We start from the raw sequence: 26,148 nt of genomic DNA on the forward strand, positions 1-26,148 counted from the left end.
TCTTCGCTTCCACTAAATGTTGCTCTCGTGAAAGAAGAAAATGAGTTTAAACGACTTCCTAAAGTTCGAATTAAACTGCAACCGTTGGGAAAAAAATATTTCATCAAAATTTCTTGTTTTATTTCTTCAATAATTAAACCTTTCAGAACCTTACGCAATTAATTGCATACATCGAATAGTTCAGGGAAATGGTTATGTTATTTATAAACACTGTTTTTCTTTACACTTACTTTAGAATTTACCATAATTTATGTCATTTTCATGTAATGGCTAAACTAACGACTCGTTCTTTCGAACAAACTTGAAAATTCTATCCTTTTTCGACGATCTCGATTTGACTCGTAAAAATCGTCCATTGTATCGATCCCTAAACGTGCTACGAGAAACAGATGCGAAGATTCGTATAAGTTGCATTCTCGCGAGTCGATTAAAACTTATTAAAGCCGTGTTTCGTTCGAACCGAGTTTCGACGATTGGATCGGACGAATAAAGAGGACTAATAGAACAGAATTATCCGAATGCCAGGCAACGTATTCGATGCGTCGCTCTTGAAATTAAGCACGCGTGTAAAGGACAGGTCGAAATTAATAGACATACAAAACAGTCGAATACTTTCTCACGTTTCGTGTGCTCTCTTGTTATGTTTGTCTCTCTATCACTTGCAGCTATTCCGCCGATAAATGCTACTGCGCAGAACGCACAGTTGCACAGTCGAGTAGCGCCGTTCGTTTCTATCGTTGAATAATTTAATAATCTGTGCATGCGAGTACAGTCTGCACGGTAGAGCGTTTTAATTTTAAATTAAACTTCAAAAATTTTCGTTTTACGAGTAACGAATATAATTTACTTCAGGCAGGCTGATTGGTTTACCATAAAGTTACATTACCGTTAGCAACTTGCAAATTCGGCCTGTAATTATATGTCTGTAATTTTCCATTGAGCAAAGTTTCAATTATTAGATGAAACTTCAAATTTCTATTTCTCCAGGGTAATGTTATCATATGGAGGAGTCGAAGCTGTAGAATTTTACAGTAATCCTGAACCGCTGATCCCATAGAATCCAACGATACTCTTGAGGTTTTCAAAATCCTACACTCGAGTAGTTCCAAATTTAGATGAACTCAGGAGACTAGCATTCGACTACTACTTACCATAAATTCGTTAGATTATTGAATCATTCGACCCTTCGTGGTCCGATCCTTACGATAGTTTTGTCATATTCGAGGTTAACAAAAATCCGTACATTATCCGAATATGTATGTGATTATGCGTGTCGACTTACGCGGATCTTTTTATCAAATATTTGTGAAACATTTTATATTCCATAGCGTTAATTTATTTTCGTAATCCGCTGTCGTTTATGTTGACCGCGTAAACTCATTCGGTAAACTAAACAAATATACATACATATATTTATGTAAGTACAGCAATGTACTAATACTAGCAATAACAATAAGCATGCGTGAACTATTCGACATTATCCGCTTCGACTTTCACAAATGTACCACTATATAAATTGGGTTTCATGAATACGATACGATTGTCTTTGTTGTGAGTCACGATGGTCATGAATACCATATAAGCTTCTTCAAATCCTGTGTATAGAGTTTTGTATAAAAACTCAATACAAAGTCTTATAAACTTTTTTTTATTAGTAATCAGTAGTAATTAATTAAAAGCAACAATAACTCACAATTTTGTTAGCGCGACCAACTTTGAAAATGGTCCGTGAAAGTTTTGAAAACGTATCCATTAATTCTATTCGATAATAATTTAGTCCCCGTGATTAATAATCACTGATTATTAGTCAAACTAAAAATGTAAAGTACTTCAAAGTATAAGAAATATATTTAATAACGTTATTTTATAGGAAGGATATGGGAGTCAAATTTTTCATAATGCGGTAGTCTGACTACACGACGCTTATTCTACTTGGAGTCACGCAGTTCTAAGTTGAACTGTGTCTTTTTTTCGAACGGTTATTAGTTAACGTGTAATTCCTATGGGTTTCTTTCTGTAATTACGAAGATTAAATGTTTTGTATTTAAATATTTAAAGTTTTATGTTGTAATTGAACTAAATATTTGCAATATAGAACAATAAGAAATCACGAATTCATCATATATTATGATATGCATTGGTATTGTTACGTTATGATAGAATTAAAATACTTGTAGCATAGAATAGCGCTCATCGTTGATTATAAACTATTATTTGAAAAATATTATGCTTATAATCGTACGGCTTTATCCTATACGTACATGTATAAATTGCCAGTTATATATAACATCGACAGTCTAAATAGAAAACAGGAAAGTTCTTATCGTAGATGGGCATGCTACTATCTCCACAGTTCAGTCCGGGTAAATCTATTACGGAGGTACGTCTGGTGGTGCCAGGAAGAAAGTTAGCAAACTGGGTCATCTGATAAAGGAAGAAGGCGCGATGGCGGCTTAAGTGCGATGTAGGGACGCGTTGATATCAGTTATCACTGTTCATCGTTGGTGGCTTCTTGCTGAATCGACATCGGTCTACGCGTTATTCCATTTAATCCGATTCGATTAATTGCTCCTCCTATTTTCGAACAATCGTATACAGATCAATTACAAGTTTTGCAGCGAACAGATCATGACAATAGATTACGTTTGTTTGAATCGTAGTTATCGTTAAATGGCGTCGAGTGTCAAAAATAATATTTCTGTGAAAAGTAATGTTACGAAGAAACGAGAAGCAGGAAAATGAAGCGATAAAGAGGAGAGAATGACGGAAAGAAAGAAACATCGAACGAAATAAGAGGAAAGAACAACAGGGAAAGGGAAGGAAGAAAGAAAAGGTTGAGATAAAAGAGAAAAAATGAAAAGCAAGATACGATTCGACTAAATAACGTTAATTACAAGTACGATAATATTTCTCTCGTTACAATTTATTATCCTAATTTAAAATATACTAAATTTGATAACACGTGTCAACAAAATATACGGTTCGACGAAGTATCAGTTGCAACAAAGTGATAAAGCAAAGATCGCAACGAAGTGAAATAGAAGTTGTAGAATTACATCGATGCAAATGTACGCGTTTTCTGCGGAGGTAACAAGGCGTAAGTAGAAACGTGTTGTAACTGAAATTTGTAAACGCGTTTGGATCCACGTGTATACATGGAACCCGACTCCTTCAGTTCTCGTATGCAAAACTCAATTTCATGCGAACGCAGTTGCAGCCACCTTTATTTTCTACCGCGTTTTCTTCCAGCTGCAGTGCAAAATCCTGTTTCCGCGAATTTTTACGAAGAAAGCTCACGACTTTGTCGTATCGCTACGAAACGATCCCGTGATTTCTAGCGAGTGTCTCTCTTATGTGTACAACGTGAAAAGCCGGATTTTACGAAGCTGCAACACCGTTGCCATCGATCGAAATTTTTCATTCATTTTTTGTCTGGCTGTTTCGATGTTCGAATAAATTTCTATCTTAATACTAATTTTAAGGAGAAGTTAGTTATTTGTCGGAAGAAATGTCGACAAAAGAACAAAGAAACTCGACTCGAAGATAAAAGGCAATGTTATAGAAAAATATTCAACAGCGGCAAAATTGTCACTAAAACTGTCGACTACTCTTAAACTACACATTGCATGGCTTGCTCATAGAATTCACCATTATCGTTTTGCATTCCGTTGGTGAATCGCGCGCGGACACAAACGGACGAGCCTCATAAAGCGGCGTTTGCACGCGCGCGAATCAAGAGTTTCCTCGAGGCTCGTCTCTCCTTTTCAATGGCACCGTCGATGAGACGTCGACGCGAGAAATACCACTTTTGCCCCGATGCCAGCGTTCCACTTTGGTGTCCTGCTTCGTATTGAAATCGTTCGTGCGGCAACACTCACTGACGTCCTATTTAAAATTGTATAAAGAGAGCGTCTGTGAGAAAGAAGAAAGAAACGCGTAATAAGCATTGCCGCGTTCCTTTCATTTATTAACCAAGCCGAGTTTTGAACTGGCTGGTTAAAGTACAAGTTACGTTGGTTTGATAGTAAAACGAAATACGATATATCACATCCTGGCTTTGGGACCGACGCAATTTAATAATAGTAATCTTTCTTAATAGTAAACGTCGCAAAGATGTTTTAGATTGTCTACTTTGTTAATAAGTTAAGCGTGTTCGTTTTGAACAAACAGTTTTCTTTTTTTTTTTTTTTGTTTGTCAGAAACCAATTATTTTCAGACAGATATCTGCATAATTGCGTAGTAGAAAATAAAATTATTATTTTTTCATTATATACCGTCCATACGTAATCACTTTTGTACAATTTGTACTTTAATATTTATTTATAATAATTTATTTATAATTGTTCGATCGACTGCGATTTATAGTTAACGCAATAATGTAATATAATGCAACCAACTGAAATTTCTAATTAATATTCGACACCTCTCTCGTGATAAAGCGAGATCGTTTCATTTTCTACCGATGTTTCGTCGGTCTCTTTATTCTCCTCGCGTCAAGGCGCATGGCGCGTTCGCTTTGTGGAAGACCAAAACGAAAACACGAGGAACACACTGAACAACATGATGGAATTTCGTTGCGTTCCAGCCACGAGACCATTCCCGTTTTAACCTCGATAAAGCCGTTGTCCCACGCGTTTCAACGCCGTGCGAAACTGATTTGGCAATTTAATTATTTCTGGAATCCGACATGGGCAACGAAAATAATTGCGTTCATCGAAAACGATTCGAAAACTATGCGAGAGCATAGTTGACCTATCTTACAAAGTCGTCTAACTAAGTAAAACTAAGGCGAATTCAAAACAGAGTAGAATGTTTCACGTTTTCCCGAATTGATTATCTTTTAATTAAGTTACGGAATTTCTCGTCGTTCCACGTTGATGCAGGGCACGATATTTTCTCCGCTCGTGACGTTTTTCTTGCCGTTGCTGCACCTAAACTTTCTAGCAATCGGATAAACGCGATGTTAAGAGCGCAACGTTTTCTTAACTCGAATGAAATGGCAAGCAACATTTAAGAAGACAACGTTTTAACGCTAAACAGACCAGTTAAGAATTAGTGATGTTTTCAGAATGAACGTTCCCTTATCGTACAACGTGCAAATTATTAGAAACACGCAAATGAAAATTTAATTCTTGCTTATCGTATGACGCGTAAATGATCATTACGATCGCATTATAATTTTCGTACCTGATGCTATAAAATTTCCGTTCGTACCAAATATTTGCTGATATAATCGGTTGACTAGCAATCTGCAACGAAAGGTACTAACAGCTACATAGAAGCAAGATACTCTGCGTAACAAACTTCAAACATACACTTGCTGAGTGCTCTCGGAGGACAGAAGCGCGGAGAATAAATCAGGCCGAACAAAGCTCTTTCATATGCGCACGGTACAAAAAGAACAGGCCGTAAGTTCACTGCGATAACAGTACATGCCGCGAGATAGTTGAGTCCGATTAGAGGTGGAACGATCGCGAAAACAATTACGGAACAATGGTCGAGCGTAATAAGCCGGCGGGATATTCGAGCGGCCGCGAAATTACCTGCGATTTCGTAACTGTGGTCCACGTGGAACAATTTCGCGTTCGGACTAATTGTCGGCCGATCGGGAGACGCGTTTCCCAGCCATAGTTTCTGGGACGCTGACGAATCAATGAGACAAACGTCGACGGCAAACATACGCACAATACGTCGTATTAAATTCAAATACATTGTCTCTGGCGCATTATCCGCGTATTATCGGCGAACGTGGTAAAACGAGAATTCACCTCACTGGCGAAACAATATCGGAATATGATAGCCTTCTCTGATGTGGTATATTGTTTCCTGAATCGCACGACTCTCTCTTCCTTTTCTTATGCTGGCTGGTCCGTAATCGAAAATAATAATTTAACGTAGAAGATCGGTGCTAGCCAGAAAAATTTCAAAATCCTGCAACGGAGCGCGTAGTTGCGATAAACGTATTAACGTTTTAAGGAATATTCATTGGCGGTTGAAGTTTTCTAACCCTCAAAAATACCATGAAAAATTGAAAGTTTCAACGGATTCTTGTAATCCAGGATAAGAAATACAACCTGCACTCGGCTCCAATTAATCTATTTTTATTAGTCTTTTTTGTTTGAGCTGAGAAAGCAAGTTCATTTCGTTAGAATTGCCATTTATTTTCTTGGGATTCGATTAAGTGTTAACTACGGTTCTGATTAAAATTTATATAATAATCTTCTCAACTTCACCGTGAAATAGCGTATGGCGAGATATAAAAAAGTATTACCTACGAACGACGTTGTCTAAGGTAGTATTGTATCCTTAAGGCCACGTTGTCCCCGCGGATAAGTACCATGAATCTCGTATGAATTTCAATGATATCCTTATAGTACAACCGACGGTTCTGAATAGAAAGGCTTTCTGACTAACGTTCAATTTTTCAGCGTTTCAGTGAAATACTAAAAATCATTTGTCCCGAAAATCAATTCTCGGTAATTAATCTTAAATGAAGCTCGAATGGATTAATAGGTAGTTCAGAAGTACTAACTAAAGAGGTACTACTCCTGTTTCAATAACATATTATATTAATCGATAATAAAATATTCTTCTATTTTTGAAACTACTAAATCATCTTGAAAATTTCCGTGATTAAGTTTTAAGCTATTCATTCTGAAGGAACGTAGTTCTTTCGAAATCGAACTTACCTTTCAAACTAATTTCCATAATGCTCGATACGTTATTTTCATGACCAAATCTAACTTTCTATGGGAGAGAGACGCAATGTAGAAACATATTTTCCAGTTTCTTAAATCTTTTTGCGTAAGAAAATTGTTAAGCAAATGGAAAATGTAAAAATCTGCCCAATTGACACGATTCTTGTAAAGTTTTCTATTTTCTCGAAGATTTGTTATGCAATATAAGATATATTATACTCTAAAGAAAGAAAGTACGAATTACTACGAATATAATAGTGCGTATGTATATATATCCGACTATATTTCATTAGTATTTGAAATATTTATATGCCGTTAAAACCCAGATACAACAAAAATTGTGGAAATTTTCAGAATGACGTAATACATATTCATTTATCAGCAGTATTTTTCAAACGAATTTTTGAAACGTGATCTACTATTTGATCGAAAAGCTTGCGCTTTTGCAAAGGGGAGCCTTTTTTACCCTCCATCTACAAATCTGACTTTCCGCCTGTTATTTCCTGGCTAGATTGTAGCTTCGCCGAGTGGCTTTCAACATAATTAAAAAAGATTTGCAATTTCATAGCTGTTTACAATTGAATGCATTAATTTCGCTGGAAATCAGTTCGTTTAACAGCTGCCACGATATTTCCATGGAAATAGATTCGCCCCGCGTTATTTTTGCCACATGCACCTGCGCAAATAATACTCAATGTAAATTTTTTAATTTCGTTAATGCATAATCTCGAAGCATCGATATTTTTCCTCTCTATTTTTGTTCATTGTTTTTACTTTCTGATATTTTTATTTTTGCTGTCTGAATTCGCTATTCAAAGTCACGTTCAAGCTTCATTATCTCAATGAGGCTATTGTTTTAAAAATGTCAGTCGAAAATCTTTTACATTTTATATTTTCATAGCGTCCAATAACATATCCAATTCGCGAATATGTTTGTAATTATTTTTCAAATTATTAGAAATATCGGGGAAGATCGTTGAGCGTATTATGCAATTATAATGTTGAATTTTCACTCGAGTTTATTTGCTATGGAAGAGGAAGTTTAGAAACAAATTATCTAGAAAGTAAATTGTTGGCAATGTAGAATGAAATCGTTTTGAAGGGAGCATAGGTCGATACGGAACAACGGTTTCGTCGAGCGGACGGATGGCGCTCGAATTTGCAATAAAAGAACAAACGTAAAAATCAGAAGAACCCGGGACAAGATAATCGAATCGGGGACGGCCGCGCGTCGTGTCACTGCGAGGATTTATAGAAAAACCTTTGTGTCTTCGATTGCTATTGTACGCGTCGGCAATTCCACACCGCTTTATTGCACATTCCAACACTTTTCTCTCTTCGATTCGCTGGTTCGTGAATCCGGATGGTCGGGAGAATCATGCAAGAAACAAAAGAAATAAAGAAACGGCGAAAGAGAGACAGACGGGCTTAGCAAAAAGACCAGCAAAGCTAGAGAAAGACGCGGAAAAGAGAAAAATAGCAGTGGTAGTAGCGACATTGTTCATCACGGTAGTCACTTTCCTGATTTTTGGAAAGAATGTGACGTGTCATGTATTGTATTTCCTCTGTGGTCTTCGAATGTTAGATACAACGCGGTGTATGAACGAACCTTTCGAAACAATTTTTCCAACTTTTGCTTACTTTTTTTTATCTTCTGGCTAGATAATTTACGAGATAGATCATTTTGAACGATTCGATGGATTTAATGGATTTTTAACAAATAAACACTGACGAGAAATAGCATTAACAGAAAAAGCGGTAAAAAGGAGAGAAAACGAGGTTGGTGATAGCGATCTTGTTTAGTGTGGCAGGTACTTGCCTAACTTTTTCAGGATACCGAACACTCGGTAATTGCGAAAGTTTTATAGCTTAAAATTCCGGCTTATTCGGTCGTTCTCGTTGCCCTTTCACAAAGAGAAATCGCACGGCTGGCGACGAATTCATCGGCAAGCTTGGAATTGCACGAATTCTGACGAAGGGCATTCGTATTACTATGCTAGTCGACCGTCGATGATTTGAGTTTGTTCGTTTGCGTTGGATTGGCTCAGCCGATCTAACTCCGTTCGTTACTGCAGTCTTTACCCTCTCGATCCTCATCGATTGTCTTTCCCAAGAACGAAAATTATGACTTTATAACAAGTTTCGGTTAATCTTCAAGTACGTTTAAGTTTCATCAAGTATGTTATGTTTCACAATTGTATGTAACGAAAGTTTAGACTTGGAAAAGCGGAATTTTATGAAACTTGTCTTGGAAAAAGCTATCGGATAATTTCTGTTAATTTTTCGAATTCTTCTTCTAAACTCCTATCTTTGCAACTTTAATTATCGACGATGTTTTCATTCATTAGATGCTTAATACTTCAGTTTATATGGGAAGATTGATTCGCAGTATTAATAGGGATGGAGGACCTTTTTCCAATTCCGTTTAGATATTCATATACCTACCGTTAGTAATATATCAAGTTTTTTCTTTCGAAGAACACGGTTTTTAGTCATTTTCTTCCATCGTCCTAACTATTTTAATTCCTCCAACTACGCTGTGTTCTTTTATGTTTCTTCTTCCACCCTGTCTTATATTTAATTAATTAGATAATCAAGTGAAGCGTGTAATAATTATTACTGATTCTGCCTGAAGCTTACAATCTTCCTCGTTATACACTTAGACAGACGTATAACATACTATACAAGAATATTACACGTACGATAATTAGTTTAGAATACCGCGTGTACTTTCATCGGTGTTCTTCTGTATCTGTTTCTATGAATAAATAAATATATAATAAATACATACAACAAATTCAGATTATTATTGCTGCTGGTATCTCTAGAACTTAACAAGGCTTCTTTCTCGATTCTTCGTAAAGTTTCTTCGGGGTTGCAAATCGAGGGTGTCGTTGTAACGTTCCGTCGCCGGCGTTTGCGTGATTCGCTGCGAATTCGTACGCAAGGAATATGCAAATCGTAGTAGGAACTGCCGGCTTGAGGCGACTCTCCCCGAGAAAGTCGGAGATTTGATTTTATTTGAAATTTGCGCATCGCCGCGGAGGAAGCAGAGACGATGCAGTCGGAGAGCTTTCCGCGTAAGTGGCTGAAAAAATAAACATCTGTGAGAAACGAGTCATTTTATACCTTTAGGAGAATAATCAATGTTATGTGAGAAGAAAGTATTATTATTGTGGTCGATAATCATAAATTGTTACAATGGCTGAACTTTTGTAACTCTGTTTGTATCTAGTAGCTAGGTAATTTGCAACATAAGTAAATAATTTTAAGCGATTTAATGAATTCTTAACGAATACACATACAGGGTGGTTGGTAACTGGTGGTACAAGCAGAAAGGGGCTGATTCTACGCGAAAAAAGAAGTCGAAAATATAGAATAAAAATTTTTTTTTAATTTTTCTTTTTCTTCTTTTTTTTAAATTTTTCCATCGAGACAACGATCTACAGTGAGATCCGTTATAACGTACCGCACGCGTACCGAGCGAAAATTCAAAGTCGATTTTCTCGAAAACGAAGCCTCGAACGAAAAATTTTTATTCTATATTTTCGACTTCTTTTTTCGCGTAGAATCACTCCCTTTCCGCTTGTACCACCAGTTACCAACCACCCTGTATAAATATAGCTGTAGATTCTACTTACGGCTATAAAAGAACATGGCGTTGATAGAATCATTTCTGTATAATACATTATCGAATTTGTTTTAATCCTTTGAGCGCTATGAACGCATATACGCGTTCTCACGCAACCATTCAATTTAGGCTAAAAGTGGCGTTAAATGGCGTGATAGAAAAGACGTATGGATGTCACCCACCTCACATTCTGATGGTTTCGTTAAAAAAAAAAAAAAAATTAATTATCAAACTGGCAAACCAAAGCAAACACCAAAGTGTGTAGCAGACTACGATGCCTTTCGTAAAAAATACGCAGTCCACGGTGTGTTTCTTCGTAAAGAGTGGCAATCCACGGCGAGCGCTTAACGTCGGACAACGCAGCGCCCAAAAGGTTGAACTGTATGCTAATCATGTCAATCGTATTATGTGCGAAGTACAAGATCTTTTTCATGACACACACAACATACTCGGAAGAAGTTTCTGTAAACTGTAAATCGAAATACTGTCGCGAACTTTTGTATATATTTCGATATTGAGTAAAGCGAAATAAGTAAACAAGAAGTTAGTTTATTAATCGATCGACGGATCGGGTTGTTATTGTAGTAACAGTATCGAAAGGTTTGTGGTGCGAACGAATCGAAACGTAAACGGCGCCCTCTTGTAGAGAAACTTGGATCAAGCTGGCTACGAATCGCCTTCCGAAAGAGCCACAAAGCCCGGAAGTCTGGAGTGCGAACTCGCGTTAAGTTCCGGATACGACAGGACGCGGCCAGTGGATATGTACGACATAAGTTTAATCCCGAATTGGACGGTGGCAAGAAGCTTTCAAGAAGTTTCTGCATGCCGTCGGAATGTTTCAACACGTAAACACACTTACGTTCACCTTTCGCCACGAGTTCCATTCGATATGCTGAAAAGATTTCAGCGTACTCTTCGATTGCCTGAAATCGGGCATCGCTCGCCAACTCTCGGTAACCTCAACTTTACCACCGGCTCTGACAATCCACGTGAAAGAAATTTCGTGGTTTTCGATTCATCGTACACGCCGAACGCTAACAAATTTTGTTCTCCTTCGTTGAAATACGTCGGGAGAATTTTGTCTGCTTCGAAACGTTGCTTCGTAAGGTGATCATTTATTTTTCGTATGTGTAAATAGTAAAATAGCCGACGTATACTTGACTCGATTTTGGAAAAGAAGGAAAAGTAACGGAGAAACAAGTGCTTCGTTAAACGGACAGCCACATCGGTTCTCTAAACGACCAGCTTTAAAGCTGCACCACGACGTCGGCCGTTCGCTAAAAGTTCGAGCAACTTGCAGTGTATCTGATGAACGTATCGCTTATACGATCGGAGTATGGCAGCTTATTGTTAGTCACTTGAAAAATCGTGTATCAATACGTTGTCCGTACAATGTAACGTCCAAAGAGGAGGAACGCAATAAGAAATAGAAAGGGGAAAATAGCAAAGAAAACGTACAATAGCGCGATCGAATGGAGAAGTAAAAAAGATCACGAAAACACGCGAGAAATGAGAAAAAGGATCGAATCGAAAACTCGTTGTTTCTGATTTTAATGATTACGATAAGCTTACAAACAACTCGCATTGGAAGAGTACACGAGTTCAAAGAAAATTGGAAGGGATTCAACAAAGTTCCAAGCGCAGATATGGTAAAAAAAAAAAAAAAGAAGAAGAGAAAGAAAACACGGAATCGTCGGAATGTGCTCGTTAGACAAATGACACTAGCTGAAACACGCGAGTTCGCTGGATCCATGCAGACACTATTATTTGAAGTATTAACTACCGATTGGATGTGACGGTGAGCCTAGCAGACTGAGAGAGCGAGGGAGAGAGACAGGAGTATCCTGTTCTGGCTTTACGGATGCATCATAGTTTACTTTTTATTCAGCTGCTATAAAGTGGACGCAAAACTGGCCAGCAGTATCCGGCTCGGGAAATGGAATAGTGAATATTTCGAAGGAACACTCTGATGCGATAAATATACGTTATGTTAGCGCTACACCCGTCGTGAGAGTTTCATTCGTGCCCAAACAGCGCTTCCATAAAAACGCTTTTCTACCGATCGTCGGAGAAGGAGAGAGAAGGATGGTAAACAGGAGAAAAAGAGACGAGAACAGAGCGGTCCGAAGAGCATTTGTTTATTCGAAATCGATGGAATTTGTCGTAGTGAAAATTTTATAGAGTAGCGAGCGAACAGTAATAGACTGGAAATTCTGTTCGAAGAGAATCAAATTTCTATCGACCTGGAACACTTTCAAGCGTTCGAGTCGCGTATACGCGTTCGACGATATGGTTTTGCAACAACGCGAGAATTGCAATTGCTAGAGTCCGTACATTGCGTTTCACCCTTGCTTCTTTCCGTCGTTTACCTTTTTTCCGCTAGATTAGATGGTCTAGCAGAATGGGCGTTTAAAAAAGTATCGGTGAAAAGTTGAGAAATGTCAAAATGTTTACTGCTACGAATCTTATGCGACCCGTTATGGAGCGGACAGAAATAACACGTACTATTTTACAAGTTTCACGCGTGTTTGTTAGCAAAGTACTAGACTAAACGTTTGTGCAAATTCATACTCGTATTTGTCAATTCAAAGTTCGTATATACGAAGATAGTCGAAGAAAATTTGTTTACGCAAACGTTTGAAAAAGAACAACGTTATAAAATACTGCAAAATGCAGTTGATACTCGTTACATCTCGTACGAAAGTTATTCGCACATTTATTATCGAATCGACGTATTTGATCCTACCTAACGGATATTTATGCAGATTTGAGAAAAAAATGTTATAAAATTTTCTACGATACAATTATAACGTTTATTGTACACACGTGCTATATAAAAGTTTTATATACTTCATAGTTTTTTAGTTTTACATATTTATGCGTTTAATAACGCTTGACTTAATATTGCAGTATTTGGATAAAGAGGATATCATGAAATATTTTCAAATGAAATTAGCATTTATTATACTCTTATACTCATATTTCTAAAGGTTTTAACAATTTTCTAATAGTTTTTCAGCTTTATCTTATTTTTCCATTTCACTATATTCTTATGGTAACGGGGATTACTCTATAATTATATGAGGTGTATGCGTGTGCAAGATTGTGCCGTTCCTCCTTTATAGAGAAGCTAATTTCAAGACAAAATTTAGGGGAAATGATTACCTTGCGCGTTTATGAATTCACCCATTTTCTTCCGTAAATAATGTTTCGCCATTTTGCAGTAATTATAGCCGCAATCTTGTTTCTGTTCGCGCAAGTTATATTTGTTATGTTGCCTTAAATGGATTACTTTGATGTTTAGAAATAACGTAGGACCAATACAGGAAGAAAGAAAGAAAGAGACTCGATGCAAAAGCTAAACGAAAAGATCTTTCTTATTGTTCTATTATTCTAAAATTGCTCTCTTGTACATACATATGCGTACCATGTCTTTATCCTGTAGTCTTCTTTGGTCTTTAAGATCTAAAATAGACTTTTTAAAATATTTTATATTTACTTAACGTAATAATAATAGTCTAGGGAATTATATTTCAAACAAAATATCGAGAAATATTCATAGAGAAATAAAATAGTCAAACTCGAAGATGGTATCCCGCTGGGTGTAGCCATCCACGCGTTATTTAGCAATTAAGTTAGAAAAATTTACCAAACGTCCAGCTGGACAAATTGTAAAGTAGAAATTAAATAATAAGAAAGAAAAAGAAGAAAATATTCGTAGATAATATGTATTGCCGTAAAAGGATCGAAATTCTTTCAGCATTTACATCAGTATTACGTCCCTCGGGGTAAGTTGTTACATGTAACAACTCACAGATGGCACCGCATTTCACACAAATGTAACTTCAAAACGGATAATTCTATTTCTCATTTTTCATACATATTCATACGTATTCTTACGTTGTTCAAGTATTTTTTTAACGCTAGAAGGAACGTCTAGGCGCAAAGTGTAAAAAACAACGGCTATTTTTATCCACCTTTGTCCATAATTCAAGCCTGCAACGATGCACAACATTTTTCAAACACCGAACTTTCACCGTCGTTTCAATCAGACCGAAAGGCCATTCGACCGAACGCCTTTTCACAATCGCAGCGTTGCGGCTCGCACAGGGTACGACGAATTCCCGGCGTGACCATATTGTCCCATTAAATTAGGAATAATTTCCTCGCATGATAAACGAGCGTGAATTCCGACGGACGGTCGGTATTCGACCCAAATTGCGAGTCGTAAATAATCGGCGGAAAACGGACCGACAAGGAGACAGCAGAAGTGGACCGACAGGATTCGCGTCGAAATCGCGTTGTCGTGTCTTCTCGTTCCGTCCTCATTTTCCGCCGGTTGATTTATCGATACGTTACTTGAAGTGTCGCGCGGAAATATTATACGTCCAGCCGTGGTTGAACACGACCGCGCATAAATAATGTAAAACGCGAGAGAACGAGTGTCGATCGGTCGTGGATCGGTTGGAATCGCGCGTGTTCGATGTGTCAGTCGTAAAGAGCTTTGCGGGCCATTCCCTCCGATCGTTCGTGGAACGTTTAGATCGCCAATCGTGAAATCTTTCGATTAAAAACGAACGACTCGTTGTAAACCACCGATTAAATACACCCGCACTTCGGTACCTCTGTTTGGACGTTTCGTTTGCACTTATCTCGTTGATGGTATGTTTCGCTCGATGTACATGTAACTTACGAGAATTGCTTTGGCAGAAAATAAGTATAGAGGGAACTGTGTGTGTATGTACATAATTCCTTTAGCGTTTTGGACTCGTTTGTAAGAATGGAAGGTGTTTTATATAACGTAGAAAACGGTCGATGTAATTTTTTAGCAAAATTACGTTGTAATAGGTGTAGTAAATAATATTCTGCAATTATATCGCGCAATTATTACAGAATCGTCAAATTATAATTATAAATATAATTATATAAAACATAGTATAACTGCAGTCTCGATAAATATACAGCGTTGTCAAATATTCGTGCATCGTTTTTTGTCAGCAACGAAAAACGAAATATTAGAACAAAATAATTACGCAAATACTCGAAATAAAATTGGGATAAAGTAATGATAATATCAATATCGATAAACTACGACGAAGAAATATTCTACCAACTGCAAAATAATAAATATATCTAAAAACATCAAATAAATCTTCACCGACCCTACTTCTTCGCAAATTCATCGTCAACCATAAACAAATATAACGCGAGTATCCTCACCGATTCGTTATCCTCCCTCGTAAATTTAACTCCTCGAACCTGATAAAAATTCGAAACGAATAATCCGTTGGATAAGACAATTCTCTCGCTGTGACGCGATTCTCTTTCTAGAAATGACACGTGTTCGAGACAGCGAACATTTCCAAGCGTAATTATTCCTCGAGAGGGAGATAATTCGACGAATTCGTGTAAGGCTATTCTTAATCCGGCTTATCCAGCGTACCTCTGTCCCCGGTCCAGAAACTTTACCCAGAAACCAACCCCTGCTCGCCTCTTTCGTCCCTTCTTCCAGTGGTTCGCTCTCGTTGGCAAATCTTCTCGAGTGTTAAGCCGCTGATCAGAGATTGCGACTGTTGCTGCCGTAACGGCAAGTCAATCACAAGAAACGCGCGAATTTATTAGGTCGAATTCTGGGGTATCAATGTTTGGCCAGCTCTCAGGAACTTCGAATAGCCTACGTCAACTCGTCGTCTGGCTGTTGTTTAAGCCACTTCGCAAGCTCTAACACGGTCGTGCAAAGCCTCGGAACGGTCGAGCCGGATCCCTCACAGCTGATTGTGCTCGACGATTACATCGATGATGTCGCAACCACACGCGTAACTCCGTTCTTCGTCGACCAGGTCGCGTCATTTTACGTCGTCGTTTTATGACCGGGGGCTATGTCGCGTAAAAATGACAGTCTTATGGAGTTTCGAGTTTGTTCGAGGTTTACCTTTAGATGCAGAGTCGTTGATAAGACAGCGGTCAATGTGCTTCTTAAAGTTAGTACAACTACAATCGTAATCTGTACGAAGCGAGAAATTGGGACTAACTTCTTAATAGAGTAATAAAACGTATAGATATCAGAATGATCTAGAACGTAACTGTTTATTTGTCGTTAAAATTTCTTGCGTTTTTGGTATTAGACGTGGAAAATATGTGTTTTTAACATTTCGTCTCAAAACGAAGTTACGATATGTCTGATAACGTTTAAGATTTCAAATTCAGAATACTTACGTTCGATGACTCGCATGAGTCTCTCTTGCGGTACGCCGTGAAAAAGCAAATTGCGTAAATGGTTTCTTTTTTTGGGGCGATTTACGTGTAGCGAAATTTTACAGAAGTTTCTGGTTCATGATACAGAATATTTACGTAACACGGTCACTTTCGATTCAACGTACGTACTTTGCGGTTATGTATACATTTTTCATATCGAGCTTTTTCAGAATTCCATAGCCGTTAACCTTTTAGAACTTTTTTTATCGAGATAATTCCAATCTAAATGAAAGTACAGATAACATAATTTTCATTTATAGTAAACTAATTCTTCTTAATTAATATCAGAAGATTACTGCTGACACAGGACCCAAGTCTTTCGTCGACGTTGGTGGGCTACACTTCCCTCCAGAAACTTTCCGCCATCAAACTTACATCTACGCCTTTCACGTGTAATTCAATCCATTGAGAGTTGGCTGTTGATCGGCGTGGTCGAAGATCGAATACCTGTACGTTGCAGGTATAAAGTTCATTGTCACTTTTGGCCAATTTCCTTTTTTATTCCTTGTATATTCCCCTAGATGGTTTCAGTGTCACCATCATAGTTGTTTGCTTTAATCTGAAGTTCTTTACTTTAAATCCAAGTATTTACCATCGTCTAGGTAATTGCTTTTTTAATAGCTCTATTCATTTTGAAGCGAGTCTTACAAAGGAACAATGGTATTGGAAACGTTCTTAACAATATGCATCGATGAAATATAATACATATACGATATGAACACATAGCTATGATATAGCAATACCACTCTTTGATCGTTACGCATCCTATTCGATGAATCATCGCAGGATATGTATCACGAGTGTCTTCGCACATTTATATGAAAAGTACTTAAGACAGTAGCGAACATTCCTTCACCGAACTACCACGTTCCTCGACATTGAGATAGACATAGACGAACACACACCGAAACGTAATAAACCCAAAAAGCTCCGAGAATGTCGTCGGTTAGCCCTCGTCAGTGACCCGAAGAATTAACGGAACCACGGACAATTTCAATAATCCCACCTACAAACGTAGCATACGAACAGCCCAACAATGGATACGATTCGACATGGCACAGGTTGATGTAAAAGGACGCTGCATGTTCGGCAGGGTTCCGATTACGTTCGCTGTAGATCGGTCTCGTAGAAATTCCCTGCGGAATTGCAGGTTCCCGAATGTCTACGCCTTTCTCTCGTAAGCCAGCGATACTCCGCCCCTCTGGATGACTGGCAAGGAAGCTAGAAATGGGGATGGTAAGGATAAAACCGGCCCATGGTGACATGGAATGGCAAAGGTAGCGGTGAATTTTCGTCGGACGTCGCGGACACGAGTTTCGATGTCGGTGGGACCTCGTCAAAGCGCTCTCGCGCGACATTACCGGAAATTGCGGACACTGCCTTTCTCCAGTCGCCTGGATAGTCCAGTTGCGGCACGAAATGCATGAGTTTTGCGGCGAATTCGACAGCTTGTACGCATACACGCGCAAAGGTCCATGCATGTGCAGTTGGCGCCTCCAACTTATACAATTGTCGCAAAAATAGCCTGGCTCGATGTGTATACCGTGTCTGACTCGTGACTACATTAATTAAATATATGTTCTCTCCCTCTGTCTGTCTGTCTGTCGGTCTGTCAGTTTGTTTGTCCGCCTGCCTGTCTGTTTATCCGTCTGTTCGTGTCTCTTTCTCTCTGTGTCTCTCGAGCTTTCCTTCCAACCGGCCGAATGTTCTCCACCTTTGATTGTCCATAAAGTTCCCATTGTGGCGGACCAAGCTGTCTCTGACTCCGGAACCTCGTACCGCGCTGCGATGTTTGACGAATCCTTGTTGTTGGTTCGTTAAACACTGTGATCGTTCCTGGGATCGTAGTACTTGCGACCTAACGCACGATGTTTCGAGCACTCGTTGTTTCGTGTTTTGATTGGAAAATTATTTGCTACACTCGCTTTGATCTTAACGGTATTCGCATACGAAATAATTGGAAAGGTTTTCTAGAAACAGGATTTATAAGATAAAATTGCGTGGAGAAGATTAACTTTAATTTTTTAACATTATTTGCAAAGTTTCAATCGATGATTTTAGTGACTCTTCGAGAATTGTATTTTTTTTATATCTGCAAAATAAATATGAATTTGATAATAGCCGAACTGTTTAACCAGAAAATATATTCGGTTATTTATATACACGACCTATAATATATAATGTATATTTGTAATAGATTTATAGGCCTTTTTGTCTAAAACACTCAGAGTTCACGATAACGTTACATTTTTAACAGACCTGTACGAATTAATTATATTTCAAATGAAATTGAAAATATAATCAAAATAAACGTAGATCCAACTGTTTCGTATCGGTAATTAAGATTGGTTTTAATCGTTTCATTGAAAACGGATAATCAAAAATTAGACGCAAAGTTCAACAATCGCATATAGTGAAAATCAAAGCTCTAAAACTACGACAACAAGACAAAAATACATAATAAACGGTGCAATAACTTAATAAGTCAAAAGCAGAAACTATAATACGCACTTATAATGTCTTGATTGTAAAAAGGCTGTGATGTAACAGGAAATCTGGATCTCTGATAATAATCCCTTTATGGAATCTGTGTAATCGACGGCTACTTGCGATGCTAATTCCTTGTCCATCTGCTTCCTAATCGGATTTTCCGTTCGGCATGAGCGAGAAGTTTGAACCACACTGACTCATAGCCGACTGCGACGATCCAACCTACATTCCTGTTGAAATTGCTACCGTGCCTTTTTCTTGCCGCCTGTCTTCCCGAGGACACACCGGAATTGCATTTGTAATACTAGACGCTGACACCCTTTCACAATGGTCGGAGCGTCTTCCATTTCCTTTGGGATATTAACATCGGTTGGATGCATTATTAAATACTCGACGTCGTGAAGATCATCGCTTGAACGCGTGAATATATCGGCGATGTTGGTCTTTTAATTAAACGGAAATGAATATTGTATAAGGAGTGGGTCGCATGACTGTATTAAATCATAGGTCTTTTCCCAGAGCAATTAGCTAAAAATAGGAAACAGGAAAATGAGCGAACCAAACGATATTACATTTGTCGAATGATATCTTTTGTGCATAGAGCAATTGCGTCTTTTTTAAAAATGGAAATAGATCGAATATTCTCGTCTTTCTGCGTAAAAAGATATCGTTTAAAGCGTTTAAGGCGCTCCGATTGTATTTTCCGCGTTAGGTTGGTGGTAGATTATTTCATCTCATTAGTACGAACACAGAAACAATTTTATATTTAACGAAGAGAACAATTTGTCTCTTCGTTTAAATCGTTTAAAACAATAATTAAATTCGAGTAGAATAAATAGTTCGTATTACTAACGTAATCGTGCTTAGGTAATTTATAAAGAAAGAAGACCAATGTTTTATACACGAACATTGTCGTTATCGTTTTAACACGAACTAGCAAAGAATTAATAACTGACAAGTTCCATTTCCCTCGAACATGGGCTATTGAAGTTTCATTTTTCGTCTGGAATTTTAAGAAGTGCCTGTCGACGATTCGTCGAAAGGGATCATCGTTATCCACCGCACCGGAATGAAATCCACAGCGTTGTATTAATTTCGTCGATTTTTCACGAGGGAAATCGCACGGTTATTTAGTTAGGCGTGCGTCGCTTGTACATACGCAAGATTAAAAGATTGACTGTCGACGCGAGCAATATCGTCGCGGATCGACGCTGATGTTTGGTTCGGCAAATCGTTCCGATGATAAAGCGCTGTAGATTCGACAGGCCGAAATTCCATGATCGATCGAAGCTTACTTTTCCGCGGGGTGAAGCAGCGAGTGGCGTGGAAAACCCGGCGCAGGCATATACGCGTATATCGATTTGGTTCGCGCGCTCTTTCTTCTTCGACGTTTCCCACGTTTCTTCTTTATGCCTGGCCAAACGAGTATCGTTTTTACAGCGTCGACCATGGTAACGACCACGGTCCTCCAACGTTTATAGTAATCGTAATTCGACTTTTGCCATTTCTAGGTACTTGAACGCTGTGCGAGTGGTTTTCAGGGAACGAATCCGCTCGATGGACAAGGAATGTCATAAAAACGAACGTTCCATGGACCGCGATGAAACGCGTCTCTATTGTAATACTTTGCAATGCCACCCCCGCAACAAGCTCTTTATCGCTTCCCATAACGAGCTCGTATTCTCATTACGTTCGGCGGGTGCCACCGATCCGTTCCCTCGTTCGATCCCTCGTAATCCTCGATGCGCATTTAGGCAGGCAATAACGAAGAACGATTACGTACTGCGACTCTTCGTTCCTGGTAAATGGCTAATTCTGTTTTTGATTTCAATGCTGGTAACAACTCTTTTTATTATGTAGGTGAGAGCTGTATTTAGGAAGGTAATATGAAGGGACAGTTACTCGCTCTGACCATTCTTTCTGGCTTTCTCAACGATGGCAACTTAAATCTCCATGAAAAGGTCATTTTTATTATTTCTATCTTTATTATATCTATCGTATCTATTGGATCTCATAATTGCACAGAAATGCACATTTTTTATATGCTGGTCTCTTGTGTGTTTGTTTTGTTTGTGCGATAGTTGCGATAAGATACGAATATTCAGCGAGCGATGTGTTTAATGAATTATTAAATTGTTGAATTCAACTTTGTTTATAGAAATTTATCTGATGTTTTTATTTAATGTATCTTTGTCTTCAAAGAATAATGAAGTTTGCATGCATTAAATGTCGTTATTTCTACACTCAGAGGTAAGATCAGAATAGTTATTATTTTATCGAATGGATAAATCTATCACACCGTTCTGAGCCAAAAAAAAAAACTGTATTGCACGCGCTTACAAAAATTAGGGATAAAAACAAAAAAGCATCTTAAGCCTATCGATTAAATCTATCGATTGTAACTAGGATCATGCTCCAGTTACTATTTCTTATAACTAACACATCTGTATATGGATGGCGAGCACGAACTCACGTTGCCATTTTCAACATTAAAAGACGAAGAAAAGTTTGTTCCTGGATTTGAAATATCAAATAATACAAATATTAGAAAATTATTAACGGAATTTAGAGGTAAGGAAGAGAAGAGATTCGATGCGATTGAAAATGATAAACGAAGGTCTCGGACTCGTAACTACAGCGGATACGTGTGCCGTATTACCACGAAAAAAGCGCAATGACGTAATACGCATCTATAAATGGCACGATAATAAAAGGATAGGGTTAAAGAAGTATAACCAAAATTAAAAAATTAAAACATTTACCTGGCTCAAAGTCAAAGAAGATAGCATATTGTATCCTTACGAGAAATGTAAGAATAAAGAAAAGAGCGTTACCAAGCTGTTAATTCAAATGGAACAGAGTGAAAGCGAAAAAAGAACTGAATTTTATACATGTCCCGTTTGAAGTTATCAACGAGACGATCGTTTGAATAATCTTCTTGAAAAGATTTAATTCCTGAAATAATTTTTCAGAAGGATTTAATTCTTTGATCTATATTCATCTCGACGTTTCTTTCATTTCTGGTGTAATACGACAATTTCTCTAATAAAAGTCAGCGTTTGCATATTTATCGTGGATTTGTAGGCAAATTTTCAATAAAACAGCTCGATCGATAAATAAACTCGATGAATTAATAAATAATAGGGAAAGTAAACAAAATTATTCGATAAGTAAAAATTAGATCAATCGTAAGTTTGTCTCATTGCCAGACTATTTCGCTGTTACTACGATACAGAATAAACGATCGTTCTACAGATCAACGATCGTTTACAAAATTCGCACGTCGTGTTTCAACGTAGAGAGAGATTTAATTTACAGATTACCGTTATTATCGTTGTTAAATTATCTTGCCAGTGAAAAAATTCGAAATCTCGATCGATCGCGCTTCCTCTTAAAATTTCATCGGTTCGAACAGCTATCATCTTCTATCCGCTTTCGCACGATTCAGAATCAAAAGCAAAGCCGAAACACGAGCAAAGCGGACACAGCTCTTCGCGACTGCTCGCGATGGATCCCCCATAGCGACTCTGGTCCACACGAGCAGGTAAACAAACACGAGGTTCGCGGAAAGCGAGCACGCGATGGAAGGCGGCCGAGAAAAGGGAGAGAGACAGCGTGGAACGCAGGAGGGAAATGCCCCGGGGTGGCTGGTGCGCGGGCGCGGCTTTGCGGGTCAGAGTGCGCCGGGTATATAACCGGGCGGTTGCCGTCGTCCTTTAGTCTTGCGCTTATCGTCGTCGCGACGACCCGCTCGAATTTGATAACGACGCGGTAGTCGCGCGCTCGTGATCGCTTCGTTCCGAGAGGTTGTTTCGCTGATGGCGCGGAGTGCATTTCCTGTTCGGTGGTTCCGCTCGTGAGGGCTAAGGTTTCGTCCGTTCGTATCGATCTTGATCCTATCGGAACGAATTTCCTTTACCAGAGCACCGACATAACGATCTGCTACCACTAGTTATACGTGTTTGGTTCCACGAAGATTATACAAATCTTTCGAGCGACGCTTGTACATTTCTAAACGGTGCGTCAACCTGTTGTAACCGTGTAACGCGGTCGTCTCCGAGGCGTGCAAACAGAAGTCTGTCGGGAGTCGTGACACGAGACGAAAGTGTCGTGGAGAGATAGAACGAGCTAAACGGTTGTAACGCTTGTCAAACCGGTTTCTCGACGAGAAGAAACGCGGATCTCTAGTACTGTTCCATCGAGGGTAGAGGAGGCTGAAAACTGGATCACGTTGCAACGGGGCTGCAGCCAGAGATTCGTCGATCTTCGGGTGAAATGTCGCGGGAGGAAGGAGCTTGGAAATTGAAGGGTGCGAAAGGAGGAAGAATCGAAAGGCTGGAAGGGTGAAACCGAAGAGAAGAAAGGAAGCAAAGGAGAAGAAAAAGGGGCGTCACTGCAGGGAATTCGAGGGTTGTGCGCGCCTCCGGCCAGATACCACCGCTTGTATAGATCTATATGCATAGGAAAGTCGCGGCGATAGAAGTAGCCCGGACACGATGGCGTGTATCTGGGTCATACAGCCGTCCTCTCTCTCGCGCGCGGGTGTGTACCCGCGTGTTATCGGTGTCGCCGCTGGTTCTCCATAATTTTAGAAGATTCGTTCGTCCAAACGAAAAGAAGATAGGATCGTGGACTGATCGTGAGAACGAATGCGCGTGGAATTAAAAAGGAAGAAACGAGAGAAGGAGGAGCGCGCGTTGTTCTCCGGCTCGTCGACACGGTGCGTCGATATCCTCCCGTGGTGTTACATCGCGATTCGGGTCAAACAGCCAAATCGCTAAGTTAACGAGTGAGTCGACCGTTAGTATTTTTCGCTTCGTCAGCGCCTCTGTACGAAGAGGTGCACCGAGTATCGAATGCTCGTGGAAACGGGAAACAGGCAGCATGCACGAAGCATCGTAAAGAAGGATCTTGGACGTCGATATTCGTGAGAGAATTAGCGCAGAAACGGTCAGGTTGAAACACTTGGGGAGAACGCTTCGTTGCCACGAGTTGTACACGGTTTCTCGACGGACGAGATCCACGGAACCGATGCACGCAAGCTCGTTTCGATCTCTTTGTTCGTGCAAAGGGTAGTGTATCGCGGTGATCACGGTGGTTCGAACGAAACCCGTATCGGCCGGTTGTTTCGTCCGGTCGCCGGAACCGATCGGTCGAATCGTTCGCGTAGGTCCTGCAACGCGTCGTCGGACAACTCGATCCCCGTAACCGTAACGAGCTGTTACATCGTTACAGCTGTGCAAGTGGGGAGGGGGTGACACGGGGAAGAACGCGACCGACTACCTTCCCGCGGGGACAATCTCGACCGAACGAGCACCATGCGAGAACTATTATCTGTGGAAGAGCAATCAGTTTGCGCGAAACCCGTTTCTCTTTAGAGCGGACACATCGGACGTGCCGGCTCGGTAAATAATGAACCTCCGCAGTCATTTATCAAGCTCGCTACGAGGCCCACCAATGCTCAAAGTAGTCTAGTCGAAGTAAATGGAAGAGTGGAACGCGAGCCACGGACAGGTAGTATCGCGCGCGCCACCGCTTCCTGCTGGATTTCGCTAGAAAAACAGAAAAGATAAAACCTTCGAACCCCTGTTGCCTGCTCTATCTGTCGGTCTCGATCGATCGTTCCGTGATCGCGTGGCGTTCGCTAAAATGGAACGTTTACTGCTTTAATTACGAACAATCACGAGGAACAGGTCGTGACAAAAAGCCCTGTTTTCGACTTTCGTGTCTCCCCGATTCTACGCGATAAAAGAGAAGAAAAAGAGAAAAAGAAACGAGAAAATATCCGGTCGATGTCGTGGTCGTTGTCTTCGAGGTGTTTGAGATGCGATCAGCGATCGAGTCGTGTGACGGTGAACGGTGGATTCGTTCCACGAGGATTTATCAACTCGGTAGATAGCGGCGTATGAGAGCTAACTTGGCTCCATGAGAGTGATTATTCCCGACGATCGCGGCAGAACGTTTAGCCTGTTTCGCGCACCAGTGTAGTTCGCGTTTTGTGAATCATGAGACGACGAAACAACGGTTGCTGTTGCCAGAACAGCAAGAGGGCCGGTCGTACTGGGTGCAACGATTCGGAGGGAAACGAACCGCCCGGTTGGTGCATTTACGCGACAGTCGCTTTGGTTGCCGTTGGTTGTTACCTGAACGCGTTAGGTGGTGATTTCGTGCACGACGATATACCCGCTGTGGTGAGAAACAAGGACGTGCTCGGTCAAACACCGTGGACTAGTATTTTGAAGGACGACTTCTGGGGGACTCCTATGCACGATATCAACAGCCATAAGAGCTACAGGCCTTTGACGACATTCACGTTCCGGTGAGTCAAAGTGCTTTTTATGTGAATTTTTCTTTCTCCTTGTGGTTCACGATGGTTATTAGATCAATAACGTTTCGCGAGCATGACGAATACAGCGTTGTAAAAATTCCAAAATATGTGCTCGATTTTTGTACTTTGGCGACCTTGAACTCTACCGTGCCATAGGTTATCGAACTCGTCTCTACAATCGTCGATTTCGTATTAGTTCTAAAAAATAACGGAATTCCGTTCTCTCTGATTCTGCTCGTGGATCTATCATTTTTGCAACAAAAGCAGTGGGAATTAATAGCGCGAACATTCCATATAATTAAACGATAGTTCCGACGTTCTTGATAATATAACGATAATGCGAGATTTCGTCGTTCAGAATTACAACAGCAGTGAAAATAATCAAATAGTATTTTTTCATAGAAATTTTATGGATTTTCAAAGGTGCATTTCTGAAGATTCCGATGCTTCTCTTTTGTACAGTGTACGTTTTACTTTAAATTTGTTCGTACATCTTTCATTTCGATTCCTTTGGTACAAAATCCATACCTTGATTGTCAATATTTCTAGCCTTCGGAATAATTTGAGACAATTACACGCGACATTAAACTCGTTTCTCGCTCTTTAACGAGTATCAAGATACAGCGTACGTGCACACGAATAATTATCGTAATCGAAGTTGACGTGAATACGTTAACTTTCCTTTGATCGCCCAAAGCAAGTTCGAGCGTTCTCGCCTCGCCAAGGAGATTATACGTTGAGATGTT

The 26,148-nt window shown here is 39.5% G+C and overlaps 2 protein-coding genes across 4 annotated transcripts in view; one reads left to right on the forward strand and one right to left on the reverse strand.

Annotated features, from left to right (window-relative positions):
• Positions 1–9,135: 9,135 nt before the first annotated feature.
• LOC117214866 overlaps positions 9,136–26,148 on the reverse strand; it is a 115,741-nt gene continuing 98,728 nt past the window's right edge. The window contains exon 2 of the mRNA XM_033461242.1: positions 9,136–9,786. Within this exon, the coding sequence (XP_033317133.1) occupies positions 9,411–9,786 (376 nt within the window). The 3' untranslated portion in view covers positions 9,136–9,410. The remainder of the gene's footprint in view (positions 9,787–26,148) is intronic.
• LOC117214864 (protein O-mannosyl-transferase TMTC1-like) overlaps positions 23,047–26,148 on the forward strand; it is a 280,632-nt gene continuing 277,530 nt past the window's right edge. For 2 of the 3 annotated variants that reach the window (XM_033461239.1, XM_033461240.1), the window contains exon 1: positions 23,048–25,393. In XM_033461239.1, coding sequence (XP_033317130.1) covers positions 25,080–25,393 — 314 coding nt within the window. In that variant the 5' untranslated portion in view covers positions 23,048–25,079. Of the gene's footprint in view, positions 25,394–26,148 lie in introns of all 3 variants that reach the window. The other variant, XM_033461241.1, reaches the window with a different exon arrangement.

This window comes from Bombus bifarius, unplaced genomic scaffold (assembly GCF_011952205.1).
Source record: "Bombus bifarius isolate JDL3187 unplaced genomic scaffold, Bbif_JDL3187 scf7180000009243, whole genome shotgun sequence".
NCBI classification, from domain to species: domain Eukaryota; kingdom Metazoa; phylum Arthropoda; class Insecta; order Hymenoptera; family Apidae; genus Bombus; species Bombus bifarius.